Genomic DNA, 14,982 nt, shown 5'->3' with positions numbered 1-14,982 from the left:
TCCTGCGGAAGCCTGGTGCAGAAAGATCTCCCGCGGGGCTTCCCGTAGCAGCAGCAACACAGAACTGGTTTTTGAAGAGTAAGAGGTTTTAAGTGGTAACTCTCCCTCTTCACCCCCATCCAACACCTGATCTGTGTCTTCTAAGCAGTGACTGCCACCCCCAAGCCTGTCCCGTCCCCCTTCGATGTCCTGGTTTGATTCTTCCTCTCGGTCAAGCCCCTTTTGCATGGATCCCAGCACCAGAAAAGGGCTTTCATGCAGGCATCAGCTATGAGCAATGCAAAGGGCTCTCCAGGCATCCAGTCCCCGGTCTGTGCAGGCACATAGCTGGCGATAGTGGCACCCATGCCCCTGCTTGCTCCTGTCTGTAGCTGAGCCCTCTCCATCTCCATTGCCTCGATGACCCGAAGGTTTCCCCCTCCCCACCCCATCCCCCTTGATTTTTTCTCCAGAGAACAGGCTCGGTCACTCACTGTCCATGTCGTGCCCTGGGCCAGGCCCCTGCTTGTGTGTGCATCTCTGGTTGTCCCCGCGGTGTAGTCGTCGTCCCAGCCCATCACTCCGATGGGACCCCCCTGCCCATGGGCCTGTATGAATTGTGCCTATGCCATGGTCTGCACCGGGGTGGGAGCAGAGTGGGCACTGCCTTCTGCCCACCCCAGCACAGCCGGGCAAACATTACGATGGGCTCTCCCCGGGCGGGCGGGGGTCCTCTCTCTGGTCGTTTCTGCTCTCGGACCTGGCCGCGGCATCTCTATGTCTAGGGTTGCAAATACCTCACGCGTTTTCTACGGGGTTCTTCGCGCCGGCTGGGCCGCGGGGAGGGTGGGGGGGGGCTGTCATTGTGCTGCCGTCTGTGCTGTGCGAGGTGCTCACGTGTGTCGTCCCGGTGTGGGGTTGTTTTTCGGTAGGACCTGCCAGGTTTCCTCACTGTGATTTTGTTTCTGTCTGTCGGGTTTTTGAAGCACTGCGAGGATTTGAGGACTGTGATTTTCTAGGAGGGGGGTGAGAGGGTGGCAGTGGTTTGCCCTCGGAAGTCAGGACTGTGATGTTTAAGCTTCTTGTTCTTTTTAGTTTTAAGACTAGATCCCCTCCCTGTCCCCCTTGACACTGTTGTGAGGGGGTTTCCACTTGTGTGACCTCCTGGAGAAGCCGGCTAAGAGCCCTCCAGGCTGTAGCTGCCAACCCTGTTGATGCCTGTCTGTCCCCACCGCAGGGCGGTACGTTGCTGCCCATCACCGCGGTCTCTGGGCTTCTTCTGTGTGAAGCCTGTAGCAATAGTGAGGACTTCAGGGAGTTTCTCTAACTCTTACCCTTTGTAGCACCATGTCCCTGGGGTAGGGCACTTCTGTTAGTGGGCATCTCCGTTAGTGCACTACCATGTCTTTGGGGTAGGACATCTCCATTTGTGGGCACCTCCGTTAGTGCCCTGCCATGTCCCTGGGGTAGGGCACCTCCATTAACCCCAGCTAAGGGTCCAGCCTTTGTACCCACACCAATTTCACCCCCTTCCTACCCCAGGTCACCTCGCTGCTTGAAGCCGCTGGGTCTGACCGCGACCTCAGAGGCTTTGCACCTTGCAGCTGTGGGACAGCCACCCCCTGCACCGTGCCCTGCCAAATCCCAGATCCCAAGAGCAAGCCAAACCTCTGGCTTGCAGAGGATGCTGCATGCCCACATCTGTCCTCCACCACTTACACCCTGATACCATCCCACCTGCCTTTTTGTGCTCTCCTTCTCCAAGCCCCTGGGGGGTTGTTTTTGCCAACACTGCTCCTGGCTCAGTCCCGGACTCCATGTGCTCCTTTCTGTCACGTTTGCGGGGGTAGGAATTTTGTTGGGTTTTTTTTTTAACTGCAAAAAAAGAAGAAAAAACAAAGCCGGTTCTTGGCTGGAGCGAGGTTGTAAACGTAGACTCCTTTGGTTTTCTTTTTCCCCAACTCTTACGTTTAAGGAGAACATTCCCCCCCACCTCCTTTTTTTTACAGAGCCAACCTGTTGTGCATGCGTGTAGAAAGTTGTAAAATGTAAAATTGTTTTTTAATATATAAAAAGCTTGTTTTTACAGTTTGCAGTGGATCGAGGCCTTGCCGCCGCCAGTGTAGGACCTTCATTTTTTCATGAATAGAGGAATTAAAATTGTACAATTTCTTTTTTTTTATAAAATAAACACATTTGACATTTTGCTTTTTTCTCCCCTTGCTTGTTGCTTCACTCGAGGGTGGAAGCTGTGACTGTGACTGGAGCGGTTGGCTTCCACCTGACCAGAGGGAGAGCTTTTTCACACAGCGAGTAATTAACTTGTGGATTCATTGCTGGAAAAACTGGTGGGGGTTATTGGCTTAATCTACTCCCAGAGGTAATTGGGCCAGTTCATAGGATCATAGACGATGAGGGTTGGAGGGACCTCAGGAGGTCACATCTAGTCCAGCCCCTGCTCCAAGCAGGACCAGCCCCAGCTGCATCATCCCAGCCAAGGCTTTGTCTAGCCGGGTCTTAAACACCTCCAAGGATGGAGACTCCATCACCTCTCTGGGGAACCTGTTCCAGTGCTTCACCGCCCTCCTAGTGAGAAAGCTTTTCCTAACATCCAACCTAAATCTCCCTTGCTGCAAGTGGAGCCCATTACTCCTTGTTCTGTCATCTGCCCCCACTGAGAACAGCCCAGCTCCATCCTCTTTGCAACCCCCCTGCAGGGAGCTGAAGGCTGCTATTCAATCCCCCTCAGTCTTCTCTTCTTCAGACTAAATCAACCTAATTCCCTCAGCCTCTCCTCACAAGTCCTGTGCCCCAGCCCTTGAACCATTTTCATTGCCCTCCACTGAGCTCTCTCCAACTCATCCACATCCTTTCTGTAGTGGGGGGCCCAAAACTGGACACAGGACTCCAGATGTGGCGTCCCCAGTGCCGAACAGAGTGGAAGAATCACTTCCCTTGAACTACCGGCAGTGGTAATGCTCCTACCGATGCAGCCCAGGATGCCGTTAGCCTTCTTGGCAACAAGGGCACAGTTTGCTCCTGTTCAGCTTCTTGTTCCCGGTCACTCCCACGGGTTTTTGGAGAAAAGGACCATTGGTAGGTATTGAACGTGGTAGGTAAAGAGGCTGCCTCTAAGTCAGACCTTCCTAAACCTCTGACCACTGGAAGTTGCAGCAGGAGAGAAGCAAATTGCACATGCCCTGGTCACCTTCCCCCTTAGCCTCTGCTCTCCCCCTTAGACTGGTCTGGCCCAGAAAATGGCATTTCTTATGTCTTTGATATCACCTTCTTACAGATCTTGCTCCACAGGTGGGTCTCAGCCTAGGTCAGCCAGACACTGCAATCCTGCAGCTCCGACTTTCTCCTTTCCAGCTGTGTGGGGAGAGTAAAGTGGTCCTGAGCTCAGTAATCATCCCGTCAGAGACCTGCAGGCCGTGGAGAGGGAATGAAACATCTGGGACAGTGTGTGGCCCGGCGGATGGAGCATGTCCTGTATCCTCTGTGTGTTGTGGTGCCCGAAACAGGAAGACAGTCAGTGGAGGGACTGCAGCCTGCGAGGGGCAGGGAATGGGTGAGATGCTGGATGTGGGAATGGTGCAGATGTGCAGCAGCTGGAAGTCAGGGAGCAGGTGAGTGGGAGGGGTGAACGGTGCTGGGAGAAGAGTCCTTGGGAGCGGAGAGGAGGAGTGGGAGGGAGGCTCAGAGGGCAGAGGGCAGCAGTGGGTGCTGGGACGGACTCGATGATATAACAGGTCCCTTCCGACCCTAGAAATCTATGAAATCTATGGACCAGACTGCGCCCAAAAGGGAGCAGGTGGCACCCTGTCATTCCCCAGTGTAGCCACTAGGTGTCCTGCTCCCCCAGGGAGCCACTGCAGGGGCGATGCACCCAGCACCCAGCTGCTTCCGGGCACCGGCAAGGCAGCAGGTCCCCTGTGTATGGGGACAACGGAAACCCAGCACCCATCAGCCTTGCTGCCCCCAGCCTGCCCCGTTTGCCAAGGAGACTTGATGACCCAGGCATAATGAATCCGGCGTGCACCGCGGGGGCTCAGGGGAGCTCCTGCCAGGCTGGCAAGCAGGGAGCAGAATACAGATCCGCACTTGAAAGGCAGACGAAGCCCTGACGAATGCCTGATGAAGGCACAGGCCCCAGAGGCCCAGTCTGCAGCTCGTTTTGCCTAACGAGCTTGTTCCAACTGGCTGGTGCAGACCAAGCCCTCCCGGACCAGCTGAGCCAGGTCAGGGTCTGGAGCACAGACAAGGGGAATGAATTCCCACTGCGGGGATCTGCTGGGAGCATCTGGATGCTGCTGGGTGTGACGGGAGCTGGGCTGGGGGGGCAAGTGCAAGCTTGGCAGGGGGGTGCCAATTTGCTGCTGGCTTGTACAGGCTGAGTGTGGTTTGGGCAGGGGCTTGCGTGGAGCTGAGGACTGATGCAAAAGGGTTGCGGGCCGTTAGAGTGCTTGGAGGCCGTTCTGATTTACCCCGGGGCTAGAGCTTTTTGTTGCAAAGAGGATGGCGCTGGATGGTTCTCCATGGTGGCCGATGACAGAACAAGGAGCAGTGGGCTCAAATTGCAGCAAGGGAAATTTAGGTTGGATATTAGGGAAAACTTTCTCACCAGGAGGGTGGTGAAGCACTGGAACAAGCTGCCCAGAGAAGTAGTGGCATCTCCATCCTTGGATGTTTTTAGGACCCAGGTAGACAAAGCCTTGGCTGGAATGATGTACTTGGCACTGGTCCTGCTTGGAGCAGAGGGTTGGACTAGATGTGACCTCCTGGGGTTCCTTCCCACCCTCATTTTCAATGATCCTATGATCTGGACCCACTCAAAGGACAGAGCTGCTTGAGTGGGAGCACCCCCCTTGCATACAGCTTCCAGCGGGTGCAGGGATTACAGGCAGGGAGTCCTCTAGGCTACAGCAACTCCTGTGGCCCAGCCCTGAGAAGTGGGGCTGGGAGAGCTGGTTTCCCATCCTCCACCCTTCAGGACTTCCCCAGCGCTGGGGAGGTGTGAATCTCACCTTGTCAGTGCATACCGAGACTAAGTAAAGACACCCACAAGCACAGGAAGCCTGCCTGCTCTGAAGCAGCTTATCACACCAGCACGAACAGAATAGATGCATGCGTGTGCTCTTGCATGTACCCATTCAGGCACACACGTGTCCATGTGTGCTACAAAACCCCCTCCTGGATCAGCAGCCAGGTCCCAGGCGATTCCCCCAGGAGTCCGAATCCCCCGTCACTCAGACCGAAAGAGCAACAGAGCTGGAAGTCCCAGCTGGCCCCAGTGCGGTGATACCCCCACCCCAAATTTTGCAACTCTTCAAAGACCCGGAGATGAAGTGGGAGGAAAAGGCAGCTCTGGCGAACGCTTCAGTGCTGCCCGAGAGGAAGCGAAGAGCTTTGGCTGTAATGTGTGTCATTTCTCCCCTGCCTGCTGACAGGTGGGAGCAGTGTCTGTGGGGGCGTTCGGGCCCCAGGAAGGCGGAGGGGGAGAGGAGCTGGGTTTGGACACAGAGCTGCAGGCCTGCAACCCCCAGCTGAGGATCATCGGGTCCCCGACATGAAATACTGCTTTATTGGAGTAGCCAGCAACCTGCACATATGCTCCCCTGCCCTGCCAACATCAGGACTGTCGCAGCAGGAGGAAGACAAGGTCTTTATCCCAGCAGAACGTATCCCCTTGCTCAGCTCAGTATCACTTATACACATGCTCAGTCTCAGTTGGAGCCGTGGGCAAAGCAAAGGCAGGGAATGTAGTCCGGTGCCAGGCTACCTAACAGGAGACCTGGGCTTTGCATCCTCGCTCTGCTCCAGGCCAGGCATGGGGGGCATCAATGCAGCATGAAACGGCTGGTTTGCAACTTGAATGCAACCAAGGTGATGCTGGGGGTGAAATGCAGTGGCAGGGGCTGCAACCCACCTGAGTCTACCCAGGGCCCTGGGCATGGACCCTGGGTGCTACCATGTGTTTGCTGCTATGGGAGTTTGTGCCAGTGAGGGCAAGGCAGCACACGTGCTAGTCATGTCTCGGACCTCATTGCTCTATGCCTCAGTTTCCCCTTCTGTGAAATGGGGCCTCACCACCATCCATGCAGCATGATGAGCAGTGCTGTGTAAGGAGGGAGTGTCGCCTTCCCAGTTGTCCTTCTCCAGTGGGTACAAACTGGTCAGGGGTGCTGGGGCCAGTGGGCAGAGGCTGCATAAGAATCCTTTTGGTTTCTCTATGTTCAGTCCAGGGAGAGGGGCTGGGAGGTTTAATCACCCCCTGAGGTCCTGGGACAGCTGTCAGAGACTTCAGCTGTTATGGACACGGCAGCCTGTTAAATAAGAGAAGCAAAATCAGGCCCGGCAGAAAGGAGACACGTGCCCCGCAGCAGGAGGCCCCCAGCTGCCAACACCATGCTTGGGCTCTCTGCCACCTTGCAAGCTGCAAAACTAGCACAGAGCTAGCAATCCTGGGATGCAGAGGTGAGAACCGGACTGCAGGCATGGGATTGCCTGGACCAGAAGCCAGGTGACCCCAAGCAGAGCCGGGGGACGGTCCCCCCAGCATGGAAACCATGTGGCTGGTGTCCAGTCACTGGGACACAGCAGGTCATGGGATAGAGGGGCTGGAAGGCTGCAACGTGGAGTGATTCATGCTGGGGGACCTGCTTGTGCCAACCCACCGCTCACCTGGTACGAGGATGAGCATGGCTCGCAGAAAACTGACTCCATCATCTCTGGGCTTGGAGACGTCTCTGCCACTGGCGTCCCTGTGTCCGTCGGTCTCTGGGGTGAAGCAAAAGAGGAGCTACAGCAGGACAGTCTCTGCAGCTTGGTGTAGCACAGAGGCAGTGCCAGCAGTGCTGGGTCACCCCCATGCAGCCACTGCCACCCCAAAGTCTCCAGGGGATGTGGGCAGCTTGCAACCCAGATCACCGCTTGCATGGTTTAACCACTGGGCACCGCTTCCATGAGTGCTATGGCCTGGTCCCTGCACGCACTTGGTGCCCATAGCAGTTAGGTACCAAAGCGCTGTGTGGATCTGGGCCTGAGAATGGGATGTGCGCCCGTCCCAGTCCAATGTTATCTTGATGCTGCTCCCCTGGGATCAGCTCAGGCCCTGCCTGTGTTTTTGTGCAACCCTACTGCAAAGACCCCACTCCACTTAAGGTCTCCACTTAGGGTCTTGGAAAAGCTGTGTGCCAGCAGGTGAAGCTCCCAGCTGCTTCTCTGGCGGGGGAGGAGATCTGGGAACTTGTACCTGCTTCCCTGGGAAGGATGAGCTTTTTTCCTGGTGAGAAACACGGTGCCGGTCGGGGTCAGGAACAATGGGCATGTCGGAGTCTGCAAGGCAAGGGAGCAGCGTGGGGATATGCACAGTGAGAGAACCAGTGAGGCCATGAAAGCAAGTGCCCCAAACCTGCTGCGTTCGCCAGCCCCATAGCTTAGTGCCTCCATTTCAAGGGTAGTTTGAGGCACCTCTCAGGGCTTTGCCCCACATGCTGCTCTGTTTGTGCAGCTCCTGGCACTCCCATACTAAGTCGAGATGGCCCTGGGAAGTCAAAACATGTGCAGCACCTAGCACGGCAGCACCAATAGGAAAACGGGAGAGAGGAAGTCCTGAAAGACAGATGGGCTTTTCCACCCATGCTCCCCACTGCAAATAGCTGAAAACCACAGAGGTCCTTAAATGCATTTGTGGTGCTTTTCATTGTACGTGTTCTCTCTCATGGGGGAGCCAGGAGGTGCCGACAGGCAGGGCTGCTATCGTCCTTTCCCCTGTCATGCACAGTAAAGGGCTGATAAGGGGGCTGGGTTTCCCCAATGCCTATCAGGTTTAGGAGCTAGCATCATGTGGCGAGTCCATGAAATGCCTGCTCCTAAACCACTGGGCCCCTTCTGAAAGCCACCGTGTCGTCATGATGCAGAGGTGGCCAGAGACCATGGAGATGGGCCTCCCCCTGCATAGATCAAGGCCTGAATCATACCTGAGGACTCGGCCATGGACGCTGCGCGGCTGCTGGTGCCTGAGGAACAAAACCGAAGGAAGTGGTGAGTAAAAATAACCAGGGAAATAACAGTTCTTCACGCTTGTCTGCATTTGTCACCCTGGGGGCATAGAGGGGGTGGAGGCTGCAGGCACTCAGGTGTGGTTTTAATCTGGATTTTATTCACTCCAGATTGTGAAATGAAGTGCGGGCACAGTGCTGCCCACTCCTGGTGGGACTGGGACCAGCTCACCATGTCCAAGACCCACCCATGACCAGCAGCAGGGGGGATTCTCCAAGTGCAGGCACTTTGGAGTGGCTGCAATGGGAGCCAGGCAGGATCTGACCTGGGCTGTGCAAACTTCGAGTCGCCGGAGGTTAGCCTGGATTTGCACCAAGGCAGCTAGGACCTGGCAGTGGTGCCGGGTTCGAGGGTGCATAGTCAGGGGCAGCCAGTAGGGAGGGGCAAAGAAAGCCCCGTGAGAGCAGCAGCGAGTCTGCCTGGGCCTTTTGCCCAGACCTCACCTCGCCCGCGTTTCCTCCGGTACGTGAAGAACAGGACGATCAAGGCGAGCACCACAAAGATAATGGGGGACCAGTACTTGGGGGAGATGGAGCTGGAAACTTCTGCAAAGGAAGAGGGAAAGAAATGAGTCCCCGGGAGAGGGTAAAACCCTGCTGGAGGGCCCACTCTTCAGCAGGTGCAAAAGTGCACAGCTCTGGCAGTGCAAATCCGCAGGAGTCCAGGGCAGTCCCTGGCTGTGAGCACGCAGCCCCACAGCAATCATACGATGAGCTGAGCCATCAACCCAGCCACTGCTTTGAGTTCAGGGTATGCATGAGTCCCCATCACACAGCACTGTGGAGACCACCTCTTCTCTAGCACTTGTGCAGAGAGAGAGCTGGAGGGAAAAGACTCCCCTCGCTCGCTGGGTAAAGACTCCCCCCTGCAGCAGATCCAAGCAGAGTTTTGCCTAGGACCCAGGTAGCCCCAGCCCATCACTGTAACCCCTGGACCACAGACTGATGCAGCCAAGGCTGTTGCATGTGCCGGGGCACGCTTAACAGGAAGGGAGCATTGCAGACACCTCTGACCACAACAGTGCCCCAGCAGGGACATGATGCTGGAGCTCTTGCCCCCCAAGCTGTGACCCCTTTGCTCAGGAACCCGCCTGCAGGCCAGAACATGTTCCCACCACGTTTATGTCCCCCGAGGCTTGTTAGGAGAGGAAGAGGTGTTTGGAGAGGGAGCTGGGCAGCCAAACCCCATTTTCAAATGCACCTAAATCTCTTTAGTTTCCAGTGGGATTTGAGTTCCTACATCACTCAGGTGATTCTGGCTGGCACTGAACTATATATGTCTAAACTGCACATGTAGGAGCTGTACGTGGGGTGGCTGGCACTGAGCTGGACATGTATGAACTATACATGGGGTGGCTGGCACGGAACCGGACATGCATGACCTGTCCATGTATGGACTGCACATGGGGTGGCCGGCACCAGATACAGCATTTTTCACTCTTGCTCCACATCAGGGCACCACTTTAGGGGCCAGGTGTCCCCAGCTTGGCTCTTTGAGGCATTCAGCTCATCCCCAGCAGCTAGAGAAGACCACACGCTGGAGACTGGGAAGTCTGGTCCAGCATGGACATCCTTGCAGATCCCTGAAGGCCTCAGGGAGAGCCAAAGTGAAGGGAAGATTGCTGGTTGGTCATCCCAGCTGCCAGTCTTTCAGGAATGCTCAGCTGAGGATCCTGGGTACTTGAGCCCTCTATAAAAGCCCTGGCTCAGGGCTAGCTGGGCAACCACAAGGAGGGGGTCACCTGCGGAGATGGGGCTCTGCTTCCTAGACACCTGGAGCACCCAGCTGGGCTAAAGGACCTGCCTCATCTTCTGGAGAGGTACGTTTTAATTCGCCGATGAAGGTGTTGGATTTTCCTGCGCTGGGCATGTGTGCGGGCAGCCCCACTACCATGTTTCCCAAGGGTGCCTTGTCTGTTTGACCAGGAGATGGTGCTAAGAGGCATGTCAGAAAGCCCAGCACCAAGGGCTGGGACCCAGCTGAGGCTTCATGGAGACTTGATTTGGGGATTGTCTGCTTTGAAAGCTTATGCGTCTTCTATCTGCTTATTCTATAAGGTGCATTTGTACCCTGCCTTTTGCTGGGTGAATAAACCAGCTGCAGGGTGGGACGGGTTAAAGTGCAGGCTGGGTTAGAAGGTAAACTGAGGCTGTGGATGGGAACAGTGCTACTTTAGGTGTGCCCCTGCTACTCCGGTCATCCTCCCTGGCTCCTGGCTCTCTGCTTGACCCTGGCTGAGCAGTGAGCAGAGCTCTGACTGGCAGCTCATGGTGGGATCTGAGTCCTTCTCTGCAGTAGGTGCAATTAATACAATTAAAGGGTTTCCCTGAGCAAACTCCCGGGGGAGCGGAGGACTGCCCGTGCTTGCTCCCCAGCTCGGGAAGGGCTGTATAACACACACACCCTGTGTGTCCCGGGATTTTCTCTTGTTTTCTTTATGCAATTAGGATGGTCCCAGAGAACCATCACTGGGAAATTGTTGCAGCTGCCCCTCATCTCTTGGCAAAGCTGTGCATTTCATCTGCTGAGCCATTGGTCTCTGCTTGGGCCGGGGTTTTGTGAATGGTTTCTCTGCAAGCTCCACCTGAGAGCAGCCGAGTGAGTAATTTCCAGGGTGCATCCCATGCAGAAGGCATCCGGCACACCAGGGATCCTCTCTGGTTTTAGGGGCAAGAACAGATCAAACCCATTTGGGAGGAGCCATTTGGGGGGCCGCCTGCTGCATGGATGAAACCGTAACATGTTCCTCGTTAGCTGGTTAATAATGACATGTGCTGCAAGGGGCCAGACCTTTTCTTGTGTTCTGCATCCCATTGTCACCGACACTCATGCAAAGTGCTATCATCTCAGATGTGGGTCCTGCTACCCCAACTGTCTTGAGAGCACCAGGATTAAAACCAGCCGTCACCTGGCACCAGTTAACGAGCAACAGAGCAGAGCCTAGATCTGAAACCAGCCCCAATGGGTGCAGCTGAGCTGTGGGGGGGAGGGATGTCTGTGGGTGACAGCTGCCAGGGGCAGGACTCCTGGGTTTTCTCCCTGGCTGGGCAGACGCGTGGTTGTGCAATGTTAAGTAGGTCCTTGCCTTTCTGCTTCCCAAAGGGTGCTGGGGAGGTTTGCCCAACCCCTTTTGCAAAGATACAGGTGGCTGAGACCCACCCCTTCCCAGGACTTACTGGCGTTGTCTGCAGTCGTGTCTCCCCTGTTCACAGTGTAGGCATCCGTGGAGCCCTCTGTAGGGCCAGCCAAAGTGGTTGGGATCCACGTTGTGTTTCTGGCCGTTTCCTTTGTTGTCCCGTTGAAGTCTCCCTCCGGTTCTGGCATGTGTTTGACTTGCCCGGTATTTGGGGGTGATGCCTTTACCTCTGCTCTTGTAACTGTAAAAAAAATAGCCGGTGGCAGGTAAGCAGGCAGCAGTGCCAGCGCCGGGTCAGGAGACTGGGACCCTGTTTAAATGCAGTATCAGCCCACAATCCCTCTCCATCACTGAGGTTATTAATCCCCAGACCCTAATTTAATGAGTCGCAGCACAAACCTGTCCATGGTCACCTAGGAGGTTTGCATAAAATCACAGGATCGCAGCAGAATTGGGCTGGCAGGGTCTTCCCGAGGTCCTGTCCAGTCCAACCCCTGCTCAAAGCTACATCAGACCCTCCCATACAAGCACTTATCTATGCCTTGTGACAGCAAGCATCTGGTGTATCCCAGGCTGCTCTCTCAGCTGTCACCAGCTGAGCTTTGTCCTGGCCATGGAGGTGCTGCAGGCTTGCACAGAGCTGGCACAGCCCCTGGCATCTCCCTCTAGCCCTGTGCCATCCAGCTGTCTGCCAAATCTAAGCTAACCTGCTGTGCTATCCAGCAGGCTCTGGTTGTAAATGCTGTTGACTGCCCTGGGTCTCAGGGTCTGTGCATAACAGAAGAAATGGTCCTGAAAGTGTGAGGAAAATGTTTGGCTCTGTGCAAGTGTGCAAAGGGCTTGTGTGGGAATTGATAGATGGGGAGAGCTAAAGCTTGCAGCCTTGAGGACTCAGGGTTTCAAGTGCAAAGGAAAAGGTGGGATCATTAGACATGTGCTTGGTCTCTTGAGGGTCAGAGCTCAATTCCCCTCTTCCTTGCTCCACTATATATTGGAGGTGCTCCATAACAGGCGGCAAGGGCACCATTGTGTGGACTGAGATCAGTGCTAGGATGGATTGGTGGGTGAGCAGGCCCAGCCTCTGGTCCTGGGCCCTGAACACCCTTGCTCAGCTGCTGCGGTTACTCCTCAAAGCCCCTCTGGGATGCTCGTGGCTGAGCCTCTAAATATCAGCTTCACAAGGGCAGCATGGGGAGCGGTGGCTTCATACATCTCTCCTGCGCTCCCATATCCCTTGGGACCCCAGTGGCACGTTCTTAGGGGCCGGAGTGCGCCACAGTCCATGCATACGTGGGTGTGTCTGTGTGTGTATGGGCATGCATGTGTGCATGCATGTACATGGGCATACGTGCGTGTCCACACATCATCGGTACACCAGGAATCACCTACCCCACCTGCTATGTAAGGAGAGCAGGGGTTATTGGTCTGGAGCCTTAGCATCCTGCCTGGTGCTGGGCATCCCCAGGACCCTGCTGGGCTGGGCAGCAGCTCCCCAGGATGTGTGGTGAGCCACCGCGTGCTTGTCTCGCAGGGGCTCTGATACCATCTGGTGCTTCATCACATGCATGTCATCATGTGTCTTCCTGCTGGAGGTGGCAGGAAGCTGAGCACATCGTGATATGTGGTCCTGATTATTGCTTGTGTCCTGAACTCTTTGCACTGCCCTGGCAAGGGTGCAAGGGGAAGGGCCCTGGGGTGCTGCAGTTACTTTTGACCCTGGCACCTGTCGCCCTATAAGTTCCACCTTATGGAGAGGGTGGAGAGACATGGGCAATGAGCTTGTGTCATTACAGCCCAGCTAAAGCCGTGTCCTCACTCCCCACAAGTTCATGCGCAAGCTGGGCACCACTGTAAAATCCCAGCAGGGACCTGCCCAGATGGCTTCTATCTCCATGTGATCACTGGGATCAGCCTTTCCCTGCACCTGGGGCTGACCATGACCCACTGCAAGAGGGTAGGGGCTATCAGCATCTGGGTAGGGTAGGGGCTCAGACATTGCAGCAAGACGGCTGTCCTTCAATGGCGATGGTGAAAGCTATGGGATGTAGTGCTGTGGGGACCCCCTGCATCTACCCCAGGAGCCCAGATAGATGCAAGATTATGCTCTAGAGCAGTGGGGACCAACCTTTTTGGCAGGTGTGCTACAAATGAGCATTCCCTGATCTGCTGCTTTGCTTTCAGCTCCCTACCCCATCTGCCTGTCCCCTCTCCTCCTGCCGCATGCCACGCACAGAGGCTGCTACTTCTGGCACATACATGGCAGGCTGGCCTATCCCTGCTCCAAAAAAGCAGAGTGATGGATGCGTCTTGGGTGTAAGGCTGGATCATCTGGCTTGGATGCTGCCAGGGCAGGATAGGTTCCCACCACCCATCAGGGATGCAGCACTGTGTGTTCACCTAGCTGCCCCTAGGATTTCCACATCCTATCTCCAGTTTCTCTGCACGAAGCTGCTTGGCCAGAAGCCTGTGAGGGAGGACTCATGCCCTGTCACTCAGTCTAGCCCCCTCTGCACAAACACAGTTCTATATGAGGTTTAGCACAAAATCATCTCCAAGAAGTTTCTCAACCCAAATTGCAGCTCAACTGAACCATCGTGACCTTCCCCACCCTTCCGGCGGTTCCTCTGAATTACAAAAGCCAAGCGGCAAGCTTCTGCTTTATTAGGTCATGGTCATCAGTGGCAACTATGTGGGGCTTATGGCTCCGGTGGGAAGTTGGGCAATTTTCCTAACGGCTCTAATGCAAGGGCAGGATGTTCTGCAACCCCCAGCTGAAGCAAGGGGGCAGCACAGGTCCAGGCCTAATCTTGGAGGATGGATGTTGAGGTCAGGGAGCCTGGGAGCAAGCCAGAAGCAATGCTCAGCTCTCATCTCCCTGCTGCAGGAGAGCTAAATGCCAGGGAGTGTAGACAGGATGGTCTTTAGAGTTGAACTGAATCCCCTCTTCCAGGGCTTGCACTAGTGAAGGGAGTTCCAGCAGCCAGCCCAGATGTGCACAGGTTCACATAGAGCTTGGATAGCTTCACCCTCTCCCATAGCATCATTCAGCAGAAGGAGGGCTGGTATCAGGGAGCAGAGATCTTCTCTTTGGGCTCAGCCCTGCAGCCACCATTGCTCCTAATCCCTTCCCAGGGCTGCCAATATCCCCCTCTCTAACCACTAGTCCACTCTTCCCTTCCAGACTGTGTCCCGCATGCATTTCCCAGAGCTGGAAAGGGGGACTCAGGCCCCTGCCTCCCATGCCCCACTCTAATTTCATTGCAGGTGTCTTTTGCCAGAAGCACTAGCTTGCATTGAGAACCCGCAGTGCAGCTGCATCCTGTGAGACCATGCACGCTGGGGAATTCGGGGAAGGGGCCGCTGCTCAACCCGTTGGCCATAAAACGGTCCCCGTGCTCCCACCCAGTTCCCAGCTTTGGACTCACCGGCTCCAGCGCACAGCACCGCGATGCAGACCTGCCATATCCTTCTCCCTCTGGGCTCCATGCCTTGCCGGCCTCATCTACAGAGGCACTCACAAAATCTTCCTTCCCCTTTTTGGCTGCAAGCTGTCAGCATCCTCCAAAGGAGTCCAGTAATGCTAACATTGCCCTGGCGGGGCTCAGCTTCCAGCTGGAGGGAGAAGAGACACTGGGACGGGGCTGTAGTCCGTGGCAGTCTTGCTGAAAACGTTCCTTATGGCAGCCACTGAGAGAAGGGCTGCTTTGTGCTAGGTGCTGTACAAATAGATTAGACAGGCTCTATCCTGAGGACTGTGCCCTCTTAAATAGCACAAAGGGATGGGGCAGCAGGAAAGCAATCAG

The 14,982-nt window shown here is 55.5% G+C and overlaps 1 protein-coding gene across 1 annotated transcript; it reads right to left on the bottom strand.

The window, feature by feature from the left end:
• Positions 1–5,375: 5,375 nt before the first annotated feature.
• LOC112548074 lies at positions 5,376–14,665 on the bottom strand. Its single transcript, XM_025192313.1, has 7 exons — positions 14,605–14,665; positions 11,220–11,420; positions 8,487–8,588; positions 7,962–8,000; positions 7,235–7,317; positions 6,664–6,759; positions 5,376–6,305 (listed from the first exon to the last, which is right to left on the bottom strand). Exons 1-7 carry the CDS (start codon positions 14,663–14,665, stop codon positions 6,243–6,245), a joined length of 645 nt encoding a protein of 214 aa, XP_025048098.1. The 3' UTR covers positions 5,376–6,242.
• Between the last annotated feature and the right edge of the window lie 317 nt (positions 14,666–14,982).

Source organism: Alligator sinensis, unplaced genomic scaffold (assembly GCF_000455745.1).
Source record: "Alligator sinensis unplaced genomic scaffold, ASM45574v1 scaffold771_1, whole genome shotgun sequence".
NCBI lineage: Eukaryota > Metazoa > Chordata > Crocodylia > Alligatoridae > Alligator > Alligator sinensis.
Note: the sequence above shows the minus strand (reverse complement) of the source record. Positions and strands in the feature narration are given on the sequence as shown.